The sequence below is a fragment of the Sylvia atricapilla genome, chromosome 3 (assembly GCF_009819655.1).
Source record: "Sylvia atricapilla isolate bSylAtr1 chromosome 3, bSylAtr1.pri, whole genome shotgun sequence".
NCBI classification, from domain to species: domain Eukaryota; kingdom Metazoa; phylum Chordata; class Aves; order Passeriformes; family Sylviidae; genus Sylvia; species Sylvia atricapilla.
This window is the reverse complement of record NC_089142.1, coordinates 96,921,651-96,944,525: the sequence shown is the minus strand read 5'-3', so window position 1 is coordinate 96,944,525 and position 22,875 is coordinate 96,921,651. Positions and strand designations below refer to the sequence as shown.

General features: G+C 41.5%; 1 protein-coding gene across 1 annotated transcript in view; it reads left to right on the top strand.

Annotated features, from left to right (window-relative positions):
- The first annotated feature begins 986 nt into the window (after positions 1-986).
- LIN9 (lin-9 DREAM MuvB core complex component) overlaps positions 987-22,875 on the top strand; it is a 37,567-nt gene continuing 15,678 nt past the window's right edge. The window contains exons 1-6 of the mRNA XM_066316297.1: positions 987-1,065; positions 10,792-10,824; positions 11,830-11,924; positions 14,419-14,523; positions 16,384-16,517; positions 20,503-20,628. Of these exons, the coding sequence (XP_066172394.1) occupies positions 987-1,065; positions 10,792-10,824; positions 11,830-11,924; positions 14,419-14,523; positions 16,384-16,517; positions 20,503-20,628 (572 nt within the window). The remainder of the gene's footprint in view (positions 1,066-10,791; positions 10,825-11,829; positions 11,925-14,418; positions 14,524-16,383; positions 16,518-20,502; positions 20,629-22,875) is intronic.

The following is a 22,875-nucleotide window of genomic DNA, read 5'->3' as shown; positions in this document are numbered from 1 at the left end:
CACGGGCTGAGAACAGGTGACACCTTGACCTTCAGGCCTTGGGCTTGGTGAGCATTTCAGCCACCTCTCGGGAGGAGTGTCACGGACTAGGGCTGGCTGTGCTGGGATTGTTGTGATCTCTTACTCCTCCTCGAGCCTCACCTCTGCAGTCGTTTATGAAAAGTGACGGCAAGGAAAATAGGCACAGTTTAGCAAAAAGTTATTACTTAGTGAAGGAAGGTGGATATAATGTAATGGGATTGTTTAAAGAATCAAAGCTAGCACAGCTACTTTGGGGTGACCCTTTGTGACAGCCACCACCTCGACCCCCTTCCTCCCCATCCTGAACTGCCAATCACTCATTCCCCCTCATCCCGCATCATAAGGACAGGGAACTGGAGCAAGTCCAGAGGAGGACCATGGCAGTGATAAGAGGACTGGAGCACCTTACCCTGTGACAGCAGGCTCAGAAAGTTTGGGCTCTTCAGGCCCGGAGAAGTTCGTGTGAAGGCCTCATGGCAACCTTCCACTATCTGAAGGGGAGCTATAAGGAAGCTGGAAGAAAGACTCTGTCAGGAACCGTAGTAGTGATAGGACAAGGAGTAATGGGAAAGAGGGGGAAATTAGGTTAGATATCAGGAACAAAGTCTTTACTGGGAGGGTCGTGAGACGCTGGAACAGGTTGCCCACATCAGCTCTGGCTAGCCCAGCCCTGGAGGTGTTCAAAGCCTGTTTGGACGGGGCTCTGAGCGCGACCTGGTCTAGCGGAAGGTGCCCCGGCCAGAGGCACGGAACTGGAACTAGACTGGAAATAGCACAACAATAGTCCCCTCTGACTCCTTAGCTGTGGCTGTGCGGTCCCGCCAGGCTCCGGGACGGCGCTATTCCCGCTATTCCTGCCGCGGCAGCGGCGCGCGGCTCTCCGCCCGTCCCCTCACGGCCCGCCAGCGCAGGCCCCGCCCCGTGCGCGCGCCCGCCGCGCGCCCGGCCCCGTCTCCTCCCCCAGAATGCCCCGCGCCAGGCAGCCTTTGAAAAAGCGGCGCGGCTCGTTCAAGATGGCGGAGCTGGATCAGCTGCCTGACGAGAGTGAGTAGGGACCGGTGCCCCCGTTCCCGCCGGCCCCTCGTCCCGGCGGGACACCCGCGCCGCGCCCCGCCGCCCGCCCGCCTCCCTTCTTCGCTGGCTCCCTCCCGCCGCGGGCGCTGTGCGGGGCCGGAGCCCGAGCCTCCTCCCTGGCAACCGGGCCGGCCCGGCCCCCCCCCGCCCCCCCGCCGCCGCCGCCGCCCCTCCCGGGCGAGGCCCCGGCCCGAGCGGCGGGCGGGGAGCTCCGTCCCGAGGGTGCGACCCCCGCTGCCCTCGAGGGTGCCGGGGCTGGGCCCCCCGCCCCTCCCGGGCGGCACCTGCCAGGCGGGCGGGGCGGGAAGCGGGAGCCGGGCGGGGCGCAGTGACAGCCCGCCCTGCCCGCGGGGGTCGGGGCAGTGCGGGGGAAGGAGCGCCCTGTCCCGGCGGGCGGTGGGCTGCCCGCCGCTCCGGACCTGGCTGTCGCCCATGGGGGCGAGGAGGGCTCGTGTTTTCGTAGCCCGTACCGTGCGCGGTGCGAGCAGCTCCGCAGGGCTGGGGGTCAGGGCGTGCACACGCTGTGTCCGGGGGGCACTGATGAATACGCAGGGAAGAAGGGAAGAGCTCGGAGACCCTGTGTTGTGTGTCAGCAGCAGGAACCTGGCTGTACAGGCAGACAGCATGTAAACATGTGTTCTCATGCAAACAGTTCTGTATATCTGTGCCTCGAGTGTCCAGTTCTGGGCCCCTCACTGCTAGGACATTGAGGGGCTGGAGAGAGTCCAGAGAAGGGGAATGGAGCTGGGATAGAGGCTGGAGCATGAGTCTTTTGAAGAGGAGCAGAGGGGGCTGCGGGTGTTTACCCTAGAGAAGAGGAGGCTCAAGACTGACCTTATCACCTCTACTGCTCCTAAAGGAGAGTGTAGTCAGGTGGGGATTGGCCTCTTCTCCCTGGCAACAAACGAGAGGACATAATCTCAAGCTTCAGCAGGGGAAGTTTAGATTGAATGTTAGGAGGAGTTTCTTCACTGAAAGGATGATTGGCCATTGGAACGGACTGCCCAGGGAGGTGGTGGAGTCACTGTCCCTGGAGGTGTTTAAGGAAAGACTGGATGTGGCAATTAGTGCTGTGGTCTAGTTGCCATGATGGTGTTTGGTTAAAAGCTGGACTCGATGGTCTCAGAGGTCTTTTTTTAACCTCATTGATTCTGTGATCTCCATAGGGTTTGTGTGGATGTTGTCTTCATAGAGTACAGGGATTCAATAAAAACTTAGTGTAGCTAAAGACCAGGTACGTGTTGCTGTATATGTGGGTTCCTCCATAAAGTACTTGAGTGTTACAGAAGAGGAGATTATTGAATGTAAAATATGTCTAGATGCCATCTTAATATGTCCTCTTAAGACTGTGAGCTGCTGCCAAGCTAAAACTGGGCCATTCACTGATTTCCATAGGTGTGCATAGAATGGGGCAGACATCTTTTGGTGTCACTGTTTTGTTCAAGTGCAAGTTCATCAAGATACCAACTCTCTCCATATCCAAAGATTCTCAGAGAGGTGACTCAGAGTGGAAGTCTTGCTTCTGGCTGCTCAGTGTGAGCCTTTGTTACAGCTCCAACAGCTGTCAGGAGAGGAATTGGTTAATGTGCCCACATGGCCAGTGTCACTGTGTTAACTGAACAGATTTATGGAGGATTGTCATAAATTATGGATAGAGCTGACACTCTCAACTTGGTGCAGCTCAGTCATGGACGCTGTGCCACATTTAGAGACTGATTAATACAAGTCATGGACCAATTGACACAACTGTAATTAATAATTAGCAGCAGTTTATTGCTTATTTAATGAACTTCCCCTGTTCGCTTGAGTGAGCAATGTTTAAGGTACTGATCCTCCATTTGCCTTGCCCATTTTCCAGAGAAAGCACTATGTGTTTCAGTAAGTTAATGTGAAGTATGAAAAATAACTTTTTCTTCTCTGTCACTTTTATATTGCCCGCAGTGACATCAGGAAGGTTTGACAGGTCTGTCACTTCACCTGTAGCAGAGTGTGTGACTCAGTTTCCCTTAGGATTGGGCTGCGCTGGTGACCCTTGCCGGCAGTGTGGGTGTTACAGTCTCTGCTTGGCAGGTGAAGCAGACCCTGTGTGCTTGGTTGTGGAGGCAGTAAGCTTCTGCTGTGCTGACCTTGACCTTAAGGTTTGTATTTACCTGAGTTTGGTGCAAGTTGGGGTGTTTTCCTTTAGACAGGGAGCTTCATGTTTTCTCTAGCACTGCTGAACTGCTAGAACTGTGAAGGATTCAAGGAGTGGCTGCCTTGTGCTTCCATTCCTATTCTATCCAGTTTGCGTGATCTGGATGTTTTCGAATTACACTAATTACTGCCACACATAGTTCTTTCATTTCCAGTCCTAATGTAAAATTAAGATGTAAACTTAGTCCTGACTAATTTAGTACTGACTTCATGCAGCTCTCAGTCTGCAGCTTAATATATAAAGGATAATAACAGTAGGCATTGCAAAATTGGCTTGGAATATTCTTATGGTATAAAAATAAGTTCTAAAAAAAGTTGGAATAGTTCATGACTAAGGGACTTGACAATTTATGCATCACCCCTGTGAATTTTCTCCAGCGTAGTTTATAGTAAAGTAGCAGACCATAACTGAGCTTTCATTTGAAAAGAATTATAGGTAAACACAGCATACTTGGTGTCAAGAAAGCTGACATTTTGCTGTATGGTAAGAACCACACAGTTTTACTTTCAGATTGGATGCCTGATGAAGTGGAATTTGTCCCAGAGTGTTCTAAAGCACAGAACTTGCCCTCTGGCAGGTTCTGTGATGCAGCTGGGCAGTGACTGCTCCTTAACCCAGGAGTGAGATGGATGTCATGCACACAGCTGTCTCTCATGATACATGCTTATTTTATCTGCTAAAGTTACTATTCTGTTGTTCTCTAAAGCTACTATCCTGCCCATATAAACAGTTAGAGGGTTCATGCTGACAGCCTGAAATGGTATGTAAGTTTACATGCATTTCTTGTAGTTTGAGGCCTTTCCTGTGCTGCCAGGGGAGAGCCATGTAGTAATTTGGGCTGCAGGTGAAGAAAGAACACATCTGTGGCAAATCCTCTAGCTGAAAAAGTCCAGGATATTAAAGGTCCCAATTGCAGAAATATTTCAAATAGTAATAATTTGATTTGTGTTTTGAAGACCAAAAATTTTTTTCTGCAGGCTGTTGGGTTGGTGCCCAATGAGTGACTAATTTTAGTCAATGCCTTTTTTTCCCTTCTTCTTATCTCCTGGTAACTTTGCAGTGGAGGTAAATGGTGGGCAGCCTTGGTGCTGCAGACCAGATGGCTTTTTCTCTGTGTCTCAGAAGAGGGAAACTGTGGATTGTATTGGAGCATACATAATGCTGCCCTGTCTCCTGCTACTGGTAATAGCAATCTGATTTGTGGGCTGCGTGGTTCTGGAGCTTGTGCAGTGAAGCTGAGGGGAGGCTCTGATGTGAAATGAACTTTCAGCTGAGGTGAGGCTGTGCTAAAACAGGCAGCACGTGCAGATGTGACTAAAGATTGTCCTGGTCCCGCTGGAGGCAGAGCTCTGCCGAGAACAGCACAGGCAAAGCCACTTGGTGCATCCTTTGGCACAAGCTGGTTGAGGGAGGAGGGTGCTGGGGCTGCTCTGTAAAAGGGAGAGGGAGATGCCATTTCTGACAGGAGGGTGGGTGATAATCAGGGGTCAGGGGCACGGGGCTGCTGCCAGCAGTGAAGCACCGGACTGTGGTGTTCCTGTGCTGCGTGTGGGCAAACTCCAACAAGCACAGGTGAATCAGAGAAAGGGCAGACTCCAGGGGTGATGGGTGTCAGGGTTCAGCTTTAACAAGGAAGGCAGACTCCAGGGGTGATGGGTGTCAGGGTTCAGCTTTTACAGTACAAATGCTGAAGTCAGTGTTTTGCCAAAGGCCATGTGTGGATAGACATGGTTGGTACTGTTCATAGGGGTTTGTGTTTTGGAGCAGGCAGAAGGGAAGCGGGATAAGGATCTTTCTGCATGGGTTTTTATCACATGGCAGGAGGCTGCACCATAAGGGCAGCCTTTAAAGCAGAAATCGTTGTCTTTACCCCCAACACACCTTTTGCTGTGGTTCATGGGTTCTCTGCTCTGCTGCTTTCCTGGACAGCTGCAGGAGGTTGTGGCGCACCTCTGGCCCATCAGATTTCCAGCCCCAAGGGCCGTAAGCCCAGCACTGCTGTGGCCTGGACGTTTGAGACAAAATTCAGCAGGACTGTGTGAGATTGCAGTATTTGGGAGAAGGCTCAAGGTTAACTTGTGGCTGCTATACAGTACTCACAACTAATAATTTTGGGGGTTATTTGTGCTGCCTACCTTTAAAATTGTATGTTACCGTGGTAGCAGCGTATTGTCCATTATGAGAACACAGTTTCAAAAAGAGGGCTTTGTTATTGGGGTTATTGTCTACAAAAGTCCCGTGGAAGGGTGGGTTCACATGGCTGGAAAACCTACTTCCATCCAGTCCTTAAATTAGGATTTGGAAATATAATGTGTCAGTTTATTTGTGGGCTCATAACATGAGGAAAATACTGACTCATGCTTGAAGTGAAAAGTTAGTGTTTATTTATTTATTTACCTCTTCAATGAGCCCAAAGTTTGGGGGAAGCTTTAAAAACTCCCCAAAGCAACTTTTCCCTCTGATGTGTGTTTTTTACTTTCAGAGTTCTCCTGAATAAGCTTTCCTTGCAGTGGCCAATTGTTTGAGATGCTTCCTCTGCTGAAACAACTTGTGCCGATGAATGATCTCTTGGAGGATTAATGACTCAGTCTATAATAAAGGCTCATGTTTATTCCTTCTTCTCCATGAGTTTCTTCTGTCACACCATTTTTAGTGCCGGCAGTGCAGATTAATTAGATTTTCGAGGTAGTCACGCAACCAGTGTTAAAATAACTGCTCACCTGTGCAAATTTAGACAAAACAGTGTAACGATCTGAGAGGAAAGGCTTTACATCATGTAATTGCTGATCTGGATCCTAGAATTTTCTATCTTGATTTAGATATGCCCCTTTGTGCCCACACATTAGTGAAATCAGTAGCTATAGAACATCCCTGTGGTTACTTGTAACATTTATTTTCAAAATTATCAGCTGTTATAAATTCATTATTAAACTGAAAACACTTCCACAAACATAATATGCTTGTGTGTGTTCCTGTTCAGATTTTCATATCAGTATTTGAGAAGCCACATTCAAACTGCTTTACTTCATCTTAGCGCTGAGAATGTTCATCAGGGCATTCACAGCTACCCAGAATGAACAGTGGTCAAACTCCTCTTTTGTTCAGTTACAGTGTTTTCAAATAAGGGGAGGTAGTAGGTGCTTGGCTTTAAGCTTAAACCTGTCATTTATTTTTGAAAAGAGTAAAAGCTTTTGCACTTTTCTCTTATGCCTCAAAGCCATCTCCACATCAGAAATACTTTTCAGAGAGTTGATTTGGGCTCTAGAGCAGAGAGAGGAGTTTTTTTTAAGTTCTTGTTTTTTCAATGCCCTGTGTGTCCTCCCCTGAACTGGGAGCAGGAGGCTGGGGCTGGAGGAAGGGTTCCTGGGGCCTGTGTGCTCAGAGGGGGCCGTGGTTCAGGACTGGAGGAGCTGTCCATGCACAGGGATCCGTGCTGGCTGCTGCTGCAACCTGTGGGTTTCTAGGCTAGCCAGACATGAAAACATCAGGGCCCTCGTCGTGCCAGGCTTGGCAGACCTGGAGTGATTTTAACCTTGGTGGCTTTTTATTAGTTTGGTTTTATCTGGACTTCCTGAAAATAATTTCTTGCATGTGTTACAAAATAGATAAATACACTTATTCCTAACTCCTAGTTACTGATGAGCTTCCTGTTGTGGTACTATTTAGCACCTCATAATCTAGAACATGGTTTATTTTTCATTGCACATCTGTGGTGCATGTATTTTATGGAATTGTTGGGTTGGGGTTTTTTTTCAGAGCCAGGAAAGGCTATTATAATCATCTTAGATTCTTCATTAAACATGCTGATATACTTGTATTTGGAATTTCTGTCATCAGTTTCAGGCTTCCTTTTTAGCTACAGTTCTCTCTTTAACAGTGTATTGAACTTGGTTTAAGATTTGAGTTACAGGATACTCTTACATGCCTTTTCTTGGCATAGTTACATAAAATCTGTTAAACTTTGCATTCATTGCTAACCTGAATTATCTAATGTAGTCTTTCACAAAATAGGTCTAGTTATGCCTTTCCTTTAAAAAAAAAAAAAAAAAAAAAAAAAAATGGCTGCAGAGCTACTTACCCATCTGAATTATCTTCCTTTGTAGATACTTTTGATCAATGCAGATCTTGACCTTCTTTGGGAAGAACAAGACTGGAGTATCTTAATTTTCTAACAATAATTTATCTCCTAGATCTGTGCTGAATCTTTTCCTAATTTTACAGACTTAGTTAAGTGTGAATACTGTGCTCAGGTAATTAATTTGCTAACAACATATGCAGAGCACTACTCGGTAGGATAGTAAGAGAAAGCGGAGGTAGTTTCCAGTTTGCACTGGAGCAGTGTGCCAGTGTAGCCTCCCCAGAGCAGGCCTTCCAGTTCCTGAGCAGCTGTGCTGAGCTGCCTGTGCTTCCTCCCTAAGTGAAGGGGCTTTTTACTCTCAGTATGAAGAAAGTCACCTTCAACATCCTCTGAACCTGGAGGAGCTGGAAGTAGATTTTGGTTGTAATAAATAAACCTGTATGATTCACAGCCCTTATTTCTTGCTTTCCACCCATTTGTTTTTTAAGTGTTTCTGGAAATGAAGTCTGTGTCATTGTCATAATAGATATTTACATTCAAGTGTGTGTGTGTAATCTACTTTAATCTCTGTTTATAATTAAAATGCAGGTTAAAATGACTGCCTGTGATTATATATTTGTTATTCAGAACAAGAGTATACAAGATTAGTATAGTTATATGGCATTTAGTATGAGACTAGTATATTATAAATCTACTCTTTAGTAAGTGAAGTTTTGTATCATTTTAGTCTATCCTGCATCACTTTATAGTTTTTGTAGTTCTTGAAAGGCTTCTATCTGTATTAAATGTTGGTTGGTTTTTATTGTAACACAATATTGCTTGGATCATTATCCTAATTTCTGGTTTTGTGGCCCTGGTAGCATTGACAGTACTGCCCAACTAAATGGAAAAAGTGGGGAGACGTATCATATTCCTTGGAGTTCAGTGTTGTTGCAGGTACCCCTAAAATCAATATGGAAGAACTTGACAAGAAAAGCCATGTTGTGTCATACTGTTTACTTTTGAGGTAAAATGAAGCTTATGGACATCTCCATTGTCATTTTGGTATCTTATATGTATTCTAGAGCTTTAAGCTATGGAAGTGTTGATGTTAATTTGATACAGTAAAATAGTTTAGTTTAACTTTTGGACTTCCATAAATCAGGAATATTTTATTTGGAAACTTGTATTCCTAAATCAGGATGCCCTGGATACATTAATTACAGGTCATGTGAAAACAAGTGAGCGTTTATGGAAGATTAACTATCCCATGTGGAAAACTCCTTGGCAACTAATGCTGTTGTGGAGTGCTAATCTTGTAAAGCTAGGAAGTAGCACAGTAACCTTCTGCTGTCCCATCATCACCCTCACAGGTGAAACATCCCATGGTTGGCAAAGCATCTCAGGCACTTGAGCCGTGAGGTTGACACTGCCCCAGATAAACTTTGCTGCCTCTTGCTGAGTGTTTCTTTCCCATTGTTAACTGTGTTCATACTCACCCTGGACTGCATTGGCTGAATGTGGTTCATATCAACAAGACAGTGAGAAAAAGAGGAGGATGCTTGTATGTTCAGATGAAGTGCCTGAGATCTCTTAGAGCAGTGATCCATTCTGCAAAGGCAGCATCTCCTCTGTTCGACAGTCCTGATCACCCTGCTCTTGTCTCCATCTCCAATGACCTGTTCTCAAACTGTGTGTACTTAGCCCTACACGCATTTCCCACCATCCCTTGTGTAAATCTGGGACATGGTAGTTCTTCACTGTTCTTAATGTTACCTTTCAGAGCTGCTCACTCTTGGCTGATAGCAGACTACCCGTGTATTTGTGCAAGCACAGTGTGTGGTATTGGATTTTTAGCATAAAACGTAACAAAAAGATTGTGATACCCTGAACAAGCAGCTTCGTTTCAAGAGCTGAATTCCCTGTGACTCAGATCATCACAAAATCGTGCTCCTGTACCAGTCACTGATAGGTCTCCAACCCAACAAAGGTGATATTTCAGAAAAGAAATGTGCAAGAGGTGTGACAATATAGCACAGGTGTGTCACCGTGGTTTGGACATGTAATCCCAGGTGTGGTTGCTGTTGTAAATGTGAACAGCTTGGGAGATACTGGAGTGGAAACTCTCTAAACCTCCAGTGAGTCAAAGCTGGTTCTGTTTCATATCCTAAACTTTTTTTTAAGCTTCTGGGGAAAAAGAAATCAGAACTTTGTTTCCTTTTCCTTTCTTAATTTTATTGAAATTTTGTTTTTTAACAGATGTCATAATAAGATAGCAGGAAAAAATAAATACTGTGATGAAAACATTAGGGATTTGTTTGCTGTTGTTGTACCTGTATTCTTTTCAATGGCCCATCCCAGTCCAAAATGCTGAGTTCCCTGGAAAGGCACAATAATTCTCTTGGCTCTGTGATACTCCCTGGAATGTATTCTCTTGGCAAGTAACTCTGGCACTGTGAGGTTAGTGAGGTAAGGAGCTAGATAAATGGCAGCTGCAAGGAATTTCTGGACCTTTGGAGTCACAAGGTTCTTGGAGCAGCAGTTTCAAAGAGAAGATGAAGGAGACAGCGCAGGAAGTGAGAGGGAAGAGTAGTAAAAGTGATTGTCACACAGGAAGGTAACTGGAAAGATAAAGTTGATTTGAGAGAAGAGCATGAGTCTGGGGAGTTTCATTGTCATGAAGAAATATCTTGCCCTATGCTAATGCAGTTGCTTCAAACAGCTCATTCTTAGAGACACGTGTGAAAAATCCCGAGCATGAAGGCCCACTGTAGTCAAGCCCAGTTTTGTTTTTCCTGGCCCAGGAACATTGCGGTGGTTCTACAGATTTAGTGGAAGGGGAGCAGTCAAATTTTTATGTGTTTATTACACTGTGTGAACAGTTGGAACAAAGTAACAATCCTGTCTGCATTTGAGATCTGAATCCGTTGCCTTTTTGAATAAAGAGATGCCATCAGGGGGCAACTAGCTATCCATCTTCTTCATTTTGAGCATAAACTACTCCTTTCCTGGAAATCTTGGGCACTGAAGACTTTTGAACTGGTAGGAAAAAAAAAAAAGAGAGAGAAAGAAGTGTTTATTAGTTTTCTTGTCAGCTGTAAAATACATTTGCAACTGCATCAAACAAGCAGACACATGGGAGAATGTAGTTTGGACATAAAGCCTGTCGAGAATTTGCTGTGTTAAACCCAAGTGTTTAACATCTAGAGTTTTGTAGGCAAAGGAAAAAAAATATGAATATGCTTTCAAGATACAGTGGTAATAAATGTATAATTCTATACTTAGTGCCATGGAGGGTGTGCTGGGTTCGCTCATTCAGCTGTGAATGATTTTAATATTAAATTCCACTTTCTGCCTGAGAATTAATTAAGAATGAGTAGACTCTGCATAGGTTGTATGGTTTGAAGTAGCTTGTGATTTATGTGGACTTTTTGCTATATTGCAGGTTCTTCAGCAAAAGCACTTGTGAGTTTGAAAGGTAAGAAATCAATATGTTATTTACTTGTACCCAATCTGACTTTCAGGTGTATTTAGTTTCTGGCTTCAGAAAGTTCAGGAAATCACAGGCTTTTTTGTTGAAATATGATTGGGTTTATTGTAGGTATTTGTAGTTCTATAGAATAATAATCCTTGGCAGTTGAAACTACATATATTTTGGTGTATTTAGACACTGTTCTTTTGGGTGAAATTCCTGAAATGTGTTTTTTCTTCAAAAGTACTGCCTAGGCATCATGTTTGATGAGAAGATTGGGGTAATCTTTCATCTCTTGAGGATGAGATACAGGAAAGATTCTTACTGAGACCTGTACATGTGGCAAAATTTACATTAGGAAGGCATTTCACAATTTTATGGTGTTCTCTGTTAGCAACTTGTAGGCTAAATCAAAAACCTGCTGATTATATTTTTTTCTTTGAAATTGTCTTCATGAACATTCATACAAATTTTGAATACTTCCAATTTGCCCAATAATTAAAGCTTCTTCATGTGTTACAAGGCTTTTGTTGTCAGCAGTCTCTTGAGTATGTTGTAACTAAGGCAGATTTGTTGCAATAAAATTTTATTTACTTGTTGGTGTACACCCATTTAATAATTCTCTAGAACTGGAAGGTGTCTGTGTCTTGCAGAGCTTTGCTTTGTCCAGGTTTCAGTTACAGCCATTGTTCAACTCTTGATTTGTGTCAGCCTGACAGTGGAAGTAATTGATTCAGCACAGGTTTCAAGAAATCTAAATGTTGTCATAAGTAAAAAAATACTTGTTTATGTTTCTCCTTGTAGTGAAAATCTCCTTCAGTTTTTTTAAAATTAATGTGAGGAACTTTTTAATAAAAATACTGAAATCTAAGATCTGTTTGTTACTGAATTCAAAGATGTTGCAGGTAAATATTTTAGTAATTGATGACATTATACCTGGTTTGGACAGTAGTTATACTAAAACATACACATACATATATGTATATTAATGATGTACTTTCTTCACAACAGAGGGAAGTTTGTCCAGTTCGTGGAATGAAAAATATAATTCTCTGCAGAAAACACACATTTGGAAAAGCAAGAATGCTGGTTCTCCCGTGGAAATGGTAAGAAGCAATAAAAAGCTCCAGGGTTAGTAAAATACCATACAGTGAATCAAATGTAGGGTTCACAAAAAAAGGCTGAGATTTATGGTTTTGTTATGTCCAAATGTGAAACTACATCCTTCACAAGCACTTTGCACAGTTTGCATAAGAGATGAAACCATATTTTTTAAATGAATAATCAAATACATTAAATTGCTGACCTCATTCGGGATAGGTCGAAATAATTTCCTCTCTGTTTTTTCTATGCAAAGCAGGTGCTGTGTGAAGTGTTTGTACTGTACCTACCGCCTTGAACTTAGGAGTCACCAATTCTGATCATCTATTTTTGTATCTCATGAAATATCTCACTTCTAATTATGGCTGAGAACTGAAGCATAAAGGAAAAGAAGAGAAAATGTCATAATGCGCTTCCATCATTGTGCCTTACTGGGGGGCAGATCTTAATAAAAGTAAAGGGCTGTCAGTGAAATTTGTGTGTTCTGGGAACTTTCATAGGAGGCCTTACTTAAAGAACAATCTAGAGGTGGGGATATGAAAGGTGTCTGCAGCTTCCAGTGGTATTTGGGTTGACCATTTCAGTCCTATGGTTTGGTTTTGCTTAACTGTTCGTTTCTTGTCCTGTGATCTTCTCCCTGGTATTTATTTTGGTAGGATGCATGCAGATGCATATATACACATATTGCTATGTGTTTATGCTACAGAACATAAAGTCTACAAAATGCAGTTCCAGACAGAGATCTTTGTGAGGACCCTTAGTTTCTGCAGTTCATGTCATAGTTTTCAGCTGCTTCCCAGGAATGCTCATCATCTCACAGAAACAAGCCTTACTGCTAACTTAGAAGATCATATGTGCTAAAGGGACTGGCTGTAACGTCTGTATAAAAGCTTTGTCAGTCTTTAGATGTAGTGGCTGTAGGTGGTAGAAACACGGAGTCAAACTTTGAACATGGTTCAGTGTTCTGTAGAAAGCTGGGGGAAGGATCAGAGCATAGTCTTAGATGTTGGTGTAGTGACCCTGTTGCAAAGATGTGATGGAGTAGTTTGAGTTTACTGAATGCTGAAAGTTTTGAAGACATGTTTTACTGTTGGCTGTAAACTCTTTCCAGAAATGTCTGACCTATTTAGCTACTGTGGATGATACCTTTTTGCACCACTTGTTATATTGCTCTGGTGTGAGGCACAGACAGTCCAGAGTGATGAAACATGCTTCTCATTTTGGATAGTTCTTTGCAACAGAGTTTGACAGTTTCTGTTGAGGGTTGTAAAACAGTTTGCTTGGTCTGGATCATGATTTGGTTACCTTGTCAATATATAGTTTCCCTGTCCAGTGTGTCTTTCCTGGTTTGTAATATTTACCAGGAATTAATGTTTTCTTCTGTGTGCTTCATGTGCTTATGTGCCTATCAGATACAGAGCACTTCTGTTACTTAAATACACTTGTGTGGTTCTTTTAATAAAATATATATAATTTGGAGTAAGAGAGGCACATTTCTTGGGAAAGCCCTATGTTCAGATGGCATGGGATAGACAGACTTCTAGCAATCATTGATTAATTTAATAGAAAATATCTCTTTTGAAGCAGTTAACCAGTCACAAATGTATGAAATGTCTTTCTAAAGTGTGAATGCTTGTTAACGAAGTTTTATTTAACTGTGTTAATTTGTTTTATCTCTGGCTCTTTTGTTGGGCCACAGAACCTTCATGGAAGGAAAGGAAAAGCTGCTTCCCCTCAGTGCTGACAGCCAGTCACAGGTTGCTCTTTTGTCCTCAGTTAAGGCAGTCTTTTGTCATAGGGTCAGATGTTGAGGAATAACTAAATGATTTTTTTTTCATGACACATTTGCAATATCATTTCTTGGTTTTAGTCAGCCTTGTAATTCTTTCTGCGCTATAGCAGTATACAAGTAGATTTTACTTAGCATAAATTCTGAGTTCTTTTTTCTGAGATTGTCACATAACTTATTCAAGATTTAGTTTCTTCAGACTCAATCTTAACATTTTGCTATGTAGATACTTTCAATGAGTTAAAAAACCAACAAACACACATCACTTTATTAGAAAATTCTTGCTAAAATTCTGTGCAGCTGAGAACATACAGAACAAATATAGTGTTTGAAAAAAACTTGTTTTTGATTCAAAATTCAAAACAAATTGTTTAACAGATGTACTACTTATAACCAAGGCAAGCTAAGATACACAAGTGTTTAGACACCTAACTCTAATGGAAACAAGTGGGAGTTAGGCTCTGAATACTTCTATGAAACTGGGCCAGCAATGTAGTAATGATTATAGTTAGCACTGGAAAAGCCTGGAATCTTGGACTCCTTCTCTCTAAGATCTCTAAGTGCTAGGAGGCACTATTTATTGTGTACTGTGTGCCTGAAAACCAGCAGGTGATAAGAGAAGAGGCATTTCATTTCTCTCACTGTGAATTCTGTGCAATAACAGAGCAATCAGGTTTCTTGCTTGTAATTCTAAATTCTGTTCCGTACAGCCCTTCAGAAATTCAAAACGGAGTCGACTCTTCAGTGAAGAAGACGACAGACAAATAAACACAAGGTCACCCAAAAGAAATCAGAAGGTTGCCATGGTTCCTCAGGTACCTACATACATGTATGGAGATAATTTTACCAAAGAGGGGAACAAGCCTCTCTGTTTTAGTTGAAAATTAGAATATATTTGCTTTTCAAGTTGCATTTTTTGGTTTATGAATCTTCTCGTGGGGAAAACTGTTGCTAGAAGTAAGCCACAATTCAAAACAGATTAATGTTTTTCTTTCTTACAACTGGTTTCCTCAGTTTGTTTATGGGAGTGCCTGTTCTTTGTGGTCTTGGACATGAACACACAGAGCTAGAAAGGATTCCAGGCTAACTGCCCATCATGCTCCTGCAAACAATCATCTTCTGTAGTCGTGTAAATTTATTCAGCTTCAGTTTAAAACTGCCTAAGTTTCTTGCACTGATGATGTAATTGAGAAGGCTGCTATAGAATTTAATGTATCTCAGCAAGTTAGGGACTTGCTCTGGATTTGTAGCCTAACTGTGTTCATGGCCAGCTTTACCTTCTTGATCCCCTAAACCAGGACATCCTGTAATGCTAAAGTCCTCAGTTCAAAGAGCCTGTTTTTCCTTTCTCCACTTGATTGTCCACTCCTTGACATAGCACGAAAAAGCAGCTGTAATTTGTCAGCCTTTATTTGCTATGATAGAAAGGGAAACATCTCTTAGTCTCAGTGAATTCATTCTGTAGTACCTTTGTCATCCACATCACTTCTCTGTGCCATCACCTAATGAGGCTGAATTTACCTCACTGAAAAAGTGCTGTTTGGATACTGCTCTGATTTGCTTTCTGAGCTGTGCTGTATGGTGTCTGATGTGAAAAGCTTGGCACTCGCCATTTAGCTGGGTCTGTTCTGCCAGAGTTGAGAACCATGACATTTCTGTTCATTGTCATAATTCCTTAAGAATAGAAAGACTTGGTAATGTCCTAAACCCAGTTGTTTTGTGCTTAAATGTCTGATTCTGGAGGTCCAGTGATTGCCAGATAAATATTTGTGAGGGACTGCAGCTGTTGCAGTTCAGAGATCTTGCTGTCCCGCCAGGATTTGTTTCAGTGGGAGAAAGGGGACCTGTAGCTAGTGCAGCAGCAGCCAACAAAGTGCCTACCTTATGCTTTATCCTATTATTGTTCATACTAAAGTCCAAAGTACTTAGAATCTTTGGGGATTTATAACAACTGATGATGGCATGGAGACCCAGTTAAATCTATCGTCTCAAAAAGCTGTTATTTTTTGCAGAAAATATTTTCTTTCTGTCAGCTAAGACAGCCATCCTTGGAACAAAATCACAGAATTATTTTTTATGGTCTTGTTTAAACACAGGTCTATCTATTATGCAAGCAATCTAAGACAGTATCTTTCCTGTGATTTATCAAATAGCTTTCAAATGTAGTTAAAACTCAATTGCTCATTTCTCTTGCAGTTTTCTAAGCAGACACTCTGCTCAAGGCTTTGAGTGTGTTACTTTCCTGTCCTAGCTTCATCCCCAGCTTAAGAAGAGTGAGCAAGAGTAGAAGCTCTAGTGCAAATCAGGCAGGTTGCTGGCATCTGAGCTGCAACACCAGTGGTGCTCACCTGAGACAGTCGGTGGGGCCTCAGAGTTTTGAAGTCTGTATGTGTTTTAGTGCAATGCTGTTGTTACAAATAATGTAGTTTTCAGTGCTGGAAAATGTTTCCGTTAAAAGAGCTTTGTATGGAGATAATGGTATTGATCCTGTTAAAATTTGCTGTCTGTTCTCTTTGATTGCATTGCTGATATAATGCAGTAAAGGTTGTTATAGATCTGCAGGAAAAATATTGCCATGAAACAATATGTGCAGACTTTAATCAGGAAAATCTGGTTTATTTGAATGCTGAAAAATATTAGATTTTGTTTAACTGTTTCTTTTTTTTACAACACAGAAGTTTAGTACGACAATGTCCACGCCAGAAAAGAAAGTATCACAGAAGATTGGGTTACGGCTTCGGAACCTGCTCAAACTGCCCAAAGCTCACAAGTGGTGCATATATGAATGGTTCTATTCAAATATAGATAAGTATGTTTGGTTTGTATAATTACCTCTTGTTAGTATAGAAACAAGTAATTGTCTGAAATTGAGCTGCACAGTTCCATATATTGGTTAGATTCTCCAATTTATTCTTAAATTACTAGCTACTGAGAACTATTTTGTTTGGTGGTGGTGGGTGTTTTTCTTTTTTCTAATGAGCAGTGTATGTGCTCTTTGTTCTTTGCAACTACCAACTTTAGAAAATCTTCTATGGAAAGCCTTCCTTCATGGATATAATTTTCTTTTTATCACCTCTGCCTCTACCAGATATCATATTTTATTCATAATGCTCTTAGCATCTGAAACATGAATATATGAGAAAACTTAGACTTTCCTGAACCCTTGCATCAGTGCTATATAGAGGAGACAGGAAGGCCACTGCTTCTTCATAAAGTGCTGCTTTCTTGAAAGATGTAAATGTTGGTATTAAATATTTTTCCCCATCATCTTGTTTGTGTTGTGATCACTAACAGAGCTTCGGGCTGTGACTCTTCAGCTCTTGTCCAGATATCAGCATACTTCTTGGATCTCCTGGTGTATTTCCTGGACCATTTCTGCAGTTTGTGCCTCACAGTTTTTGGCACTTGTTCTCTTAATGCCACTAGCAGGGTGGTATGAGTTGTTTTAAAGAAACTATTTAATTTCTAAAATGTAAAAAACATTATTGATTTATGGACTTTTAAAATCTACACTGTTTGACTAATAGATGCAACACAAGTGTTTAATATTCTAAAGAGTGGCTTCAGAGCTAACAAGCATTATTTTTCAGAATGTACAAACAAAATAATTACTGTTTTTCCTTCCTATTTTAATCACAATTGCTGTAGCTTTTTTTCCTTAACTGAAAAGGCAGTCATAGCAACAGAAAAACATTTTGGCATATATTCATCAGAAGTGAAAAAATTTCATGTCCATTTTAGTTAGTTTTAAATTCATCATCTCTAGGATTTAATTACTTTGAAAGAAGTAGTCTTTTTATGCTTTTCTCCCCCTTACTTGAAAAAAAAATGAACAAAACAAAAAAACGCAATCCTACTTATTTCTAGAAGTAATTTTAATATGTGACATTTTTAATAATGATTTTTACAGCAGACCAAGAACCTTTAGTTTATTCTTTAAAAATTGTCTATGAAACTTCAGGTCTATCAGTAGACTAGAATTTGAGTTTAGCAGGTAATTCTGAAATCCTCTTTGATAATTATCCATGTATGCAGGTGTGATGAGTTCTCCTTGGCTAGACCAGGTGCTCATCAAAGCTGCTCTATTACTCCTCAGCTGGACACAGGAGAGAAAATATAACCAGAGGGTCAAAGGCTGAGATAAGCACAGGGAGAGACCACACCACACACTGGCATGGGCAAAGCACACTCGGCTTGGGGAAATTAGTTTAATTTATTGCCAGTCAAATCAAAGTAGGATAATAAGAAATAAAATCAAATCTTGAAAACACCTCCCTTCTTGAGCTTTATTCTCAGTTCTCTCTTCTCTGTGTCCAACTCCCCGTGAGCACAGGGGGACAGGGAATGGGGGTGGTGGTCAGTTCATCACCTGTTGTCTGTCTCTGCTGCTCCTTCCTCCAGGGGAGGAATCCTCCCACTTCCATGGGAACCAATCCTTTGCAAAGTTCTCTAACCTGAGTCCTTCCCACAGGCTTCACAGACTGCTCCACTGTGGGCCCCTTCCATGAGATGTGCTCCTTCAGGAACAGGCTGCTCCAGTGTGGGTCCCCCATGGGGTCACAAGTCCTGGCAGAAACCTGCTCCCCATGGGCTCTTCTCCATGGCTCCACAGTCCTACCAGGAGCCTGCCCCAGCAGGGGCTTCCCATGGGTTCACAGCCTCCTTTGGGTATCCACCTGCTCCAACAGGGGCTGCAGGGACACAGCTGCTTCACCTTGGTCTGCACAGGATTCTCTGCTCTAGTGCCTGGAGCACCTCCTTCCCTGAGTTTGGCTTGGTGTCTGCAGAGCTGTTTCTCTCAGATACTCTTACATCTTTGTCCTGCTGCAATTGCACAGGCTTTTTTTTCCCCCTTCCTCACTTTGTTATTTCAGAGGCACGACTGCCATCGCCGACTGGTTCAGCCTTGGCCAAGGGTGGGTCCACCTTGGAACCAACTGCTGTTGGTTCTGTGGGATATGGGAGAAGCTTCCAGCACCTTCTCAAAGAAGCCACCCCTGCAGGCCCCCTCTGCCAAAACCTTGCCTTGCAAATCAAATACAGCTTGTCATGCTCGTGAGATATGACCAGGTTAAGATATAAAATGGTTTACTAAGAGACTGCATATCTTTGGAAGGAAAACTTTGATATATCTTGTTTGGAGTGGTATGATCCAGGCTTAATGAGAAGCTTAAAAAAGTTTAATCATAGAGCTATCAACTGACAAAATATGGCTCACTGTGAAAGCCTCCAAATATTTTAATCAAATTATTCTATCCAAAATTGAAATAATCAAATAAAATGCCATGTCTGCTGTAAGTTTTTGAAATGTTTTTTATTTCTACAACTGTCACCTGTGGTTATTAGATTATCGAAGTTATTTCAGTCTGATTCTCTATATACTACTGCAGTAGACTGTTTTCTGTAAATTCCCATTGATTTTGGGCATGCAGAGACCTCTGAAGTGCTACTTACTACTACAGTGATCACAGGCCCTCAGAAGCAGATGCATCTGTAACTCACCATTTTCCAGAGCTTCCAATCTTATGGATGCTGTGGGTTTAGAGTTTGCCTGCTTAAGGACAAGTGTTAGTAAGAACAATCAAATACAGATTATCTTTCTCAAAAAAGAAAACCAAAAAAACCACCCAAGCTGAATAGTTATTCTTTATATAGATATCTTGTGTTAGCAATAATAAATAAATATGGATGAAATTATACTGTTCCATACTCTTCTGTGTCTGTTTCCTGAGCCTCATTGCTTGTTCTTTTTGTTTTCCTATTCACTTCATGCCACAGCTGCAGATCCTCACTGCAAAGCTGTTCACTTCCATTCTTGCCTGTCTCCTTATATCTGTGCACCTTTCCTCTCTCCTGCCACCCCAGACACTCACTTGAAGGCAGTGTTTCTTCCAAGGTCCTCTTTGTTCTGTGCTTGGGTACATTCCTCTCCAAATCCTGGTGCCCTGCAAAGAGTGAAGAAAAGCAGCTTTGTCTAAGATGCAGTTATCCTTTTGTTCTCGCCAGGAGGGATCTATTTCAGTTGCACGTAGTCTTTTATGATTAACCTTCTATTAGATGGGCATATCTGTTGCTGCTCCCTCATCCCCTCAACCTAAGAAGAATGTGGTACTACAAAGAAAAAGGCAGTCATAAAACAGAGATAGAGATGGGTCATAGCATCAGAGAGAAATTCCTGAGTTGTGCAAGTCTGTTCTCTGAACTGTCACTTCTCTCCTACTGATCCTGTGCTTCACCATGGAGTCATGGGATGATACAATAGGAGTCTCACCTGTACAGCTGTAGAGAATGATGAGTTGGTTCAATTTCCTGTATTTTGGAAACCTCTGTCAGGAATCTGAGTTACAGTTGAATGAATTGATGAAAAAAAGATACTGTCTGTCTGTTTCTCAGCACCACATTGTCCTTCCCTTTATTTTCAATATTTCACTCTCCGGTTTCCTTCAGTGTGTTGCAGTATCCTCATGACACTGAGCTGACTCTGCTGAAGTTTCATTTGGTGCCTTTATATACCTCACAGAGCAGGATGAATGACATGTATTTCTCTGTAGTAACTAGAGAAAGGGACATTTTTAAATATCAGTGGTAGTAAGAGTCAAAAGAACAGTAGTCCTGGAAACTTCCTGATTTTGTTTTTGGCTGAATTAAAATTGTTCTTTGAATAGGGGTGTCTTGTTCATGTGACTAATTTATATTAATTTTTTTAATGTGCTTCTGATGGTGGATGGTTTTTGGAATCTTGTGACAAAAGTTTACTTAGTTTGGTTAACATAGGACTAATTATGTTTCAACAGGCCACTATTTGAAGGAGATAATGATTTCTGTATATGCTTGAAAGAATCTTTTCCAACTTTGAAAACGAGAAAACTGACAAGAGTAGAATGGGGGAAAATCAGGCGATTAATGGGAAAACCACGGAGGTAATTTTTTCTTTCTTTTCTTTCAGCTATTACTTACATGTAGTTTTGATGTTACTGGAATTGTTCCTTTTAAAAATTTTTAAAAAATTCAAATAGTAGAACAAAACAATATCTTAAGAGTAGTAAAACTCATTTTATTGAGGTGTTCTCTGAGCACCTCTCTCCCCCACACACCCTCTTCCTTAAATGCATGTGTCCATGTAGTTTTCATGAGCCTGTGCTTGCAAAGTTCTCTTCCCACTCCAGATAACTGAGTGTCCAAGCTAAGATGTGTTAAAGTTGTTACTGTATCTTCTATACTGCCTTGCTTCCTGGCCTGGAAGAACTGGCCAATTTTTGTCTATAACCATCTCTTCATGGGGAAAACAAGTGTACATTCTCACTTCTTTTATTTTATTATTGTTTTTAAACCATTTTATATATCCTCAGCTTTCCTAGAATGGCTATCAAGATATAAGAAAGATAAAGTCACCCATGAAGTATTGTCCATTGTAGAGAAGAAGCCAGAATTTAATGAAGACATAGTGTATTTTTCTAATTTAGAATTTTTAATTCTCAAACCCTCTGATTCAGCTCAGCCTTTTCACAAAACCTACACAATTTAACCTAGAGAAGACTAAGGGAGGATCCCATTTTTGTGTATAAATATTTGAAGGGAAGGTACAAAGAGGATAGAGCCCATTTTTTTTTCCAGCATTATCTGGAGATATCTCCCCATGAGGGATTAAAAATAAACAATTAGGACATTTTGCACCCACAGTGTTGATGGCAGAGCATAATAGTGTCTCTGTGATAGTTATGCACATGGTTGGGGTTTTTTTTGTTTGTTTGTTTAAATATATTGTAGTATTTTTCTAAGTCTGCTGATACCTTAAATGTCCTATCACACATCAACAGTATGTTTGATTGGCACAGCAGTATTCTTCATGAGAGCCTGCAAAGCATGTAAGATTCCTGTAGACTGTGGGGAAAGATATGCTCCAGGAAAAGGAAGAGGTAATAGTTAGTTTTGTGTACTCTGTGTAAACTTAATTTGACTTGTGAAATGGCAGTGGATATGAATTAAGCTTAGATCTGCTTGTCCTGCCACTACGTGATGGTGGTGATTCCTCTGTTAATTCAAAATCTCACAAGCGAGGTAAAAACTGAGAAGAATGTTCAACTTCTTAAGAAGTCTCTGCAGAAAACTAATGAGTTTGCAGTTTGGATCTGTACCATAGTTTTAATTCTCATTATTTCATAGGTTGGCATGAAGATGGGATAACCTTTATTAAATCCATTTGGGGAATGTTAGGGTGGAGATTTCCTTTAACAGAAGCCAGAAATATATTGCAAGTGCTTTTTACATCCATAGTTAACAGCACTTGGGACAGGGATTTTTTAAGACCATCTGAGCTATCAGTAAAACACTAGTTGCTGTTGTAGGGACTTTCCAAGGCCAGTGATTAGTATATTAGCATTTGAATTTGTATTTCTAAGAGCACAAGTCAAAAAATATGAGGTGATATTTGCTGTTCCTGATGCAAGACCCTGGACACGATTAGAAGGATTAATATGAAGTCTATATTGCTTTTCTTCTTCTTCTTCTTCTTTTTTTTTTTTTTTTTTTTTTTTTTTTTTTTTTTTTTTTTTTTTTTTTAAATTTGCCTATTTTATTGTCTTGCTGTGGTTAGCCATTCTTCTCCTCAGTGGTGTTGAAAAGATCCAACCTGCATTTTGGAACTTGATATTCACAGCCCACTGCAAGCATTATTTCACACCTCCCCAGTAGTAAATATGAAGTCAGTAGCATCAATAAATGAGAACATCCAAGTAAGCAGTAAGCTCTTCAGAAGTTTCCCAACCACCATCCCTCTCTACGTCTGCCACATCCCTTTCCAGATATTTTAAATTCCTAATAGGACTACTGGAATAGTCCATAATTCCAAGTAAACACATTCTGCTCTTTGGTGGTAAACTGGTGAGTGAGACACACACCTACAGCCTCAATCTGCAACAGAATTTCTAGGCTGTACAAAGACTAGTGGTGATTTTTGTGCTGATAGTGGTTGGAAAGCCTCATATGGGAGCCTTCAGTGCAGTGCATCTCTGCATTACCTGGCAAAAGTACCTCACAGCTTCATTTCATTCTTGCTTATGTTTTTTTTTCCCATGTCTTGCTTAGGACTAGGATCTCATCAGTGTTAACACTGGGAGAAAACAGGTGGCCTATGCCCCATATAACCTAGAAAACATGTATAAGATAAA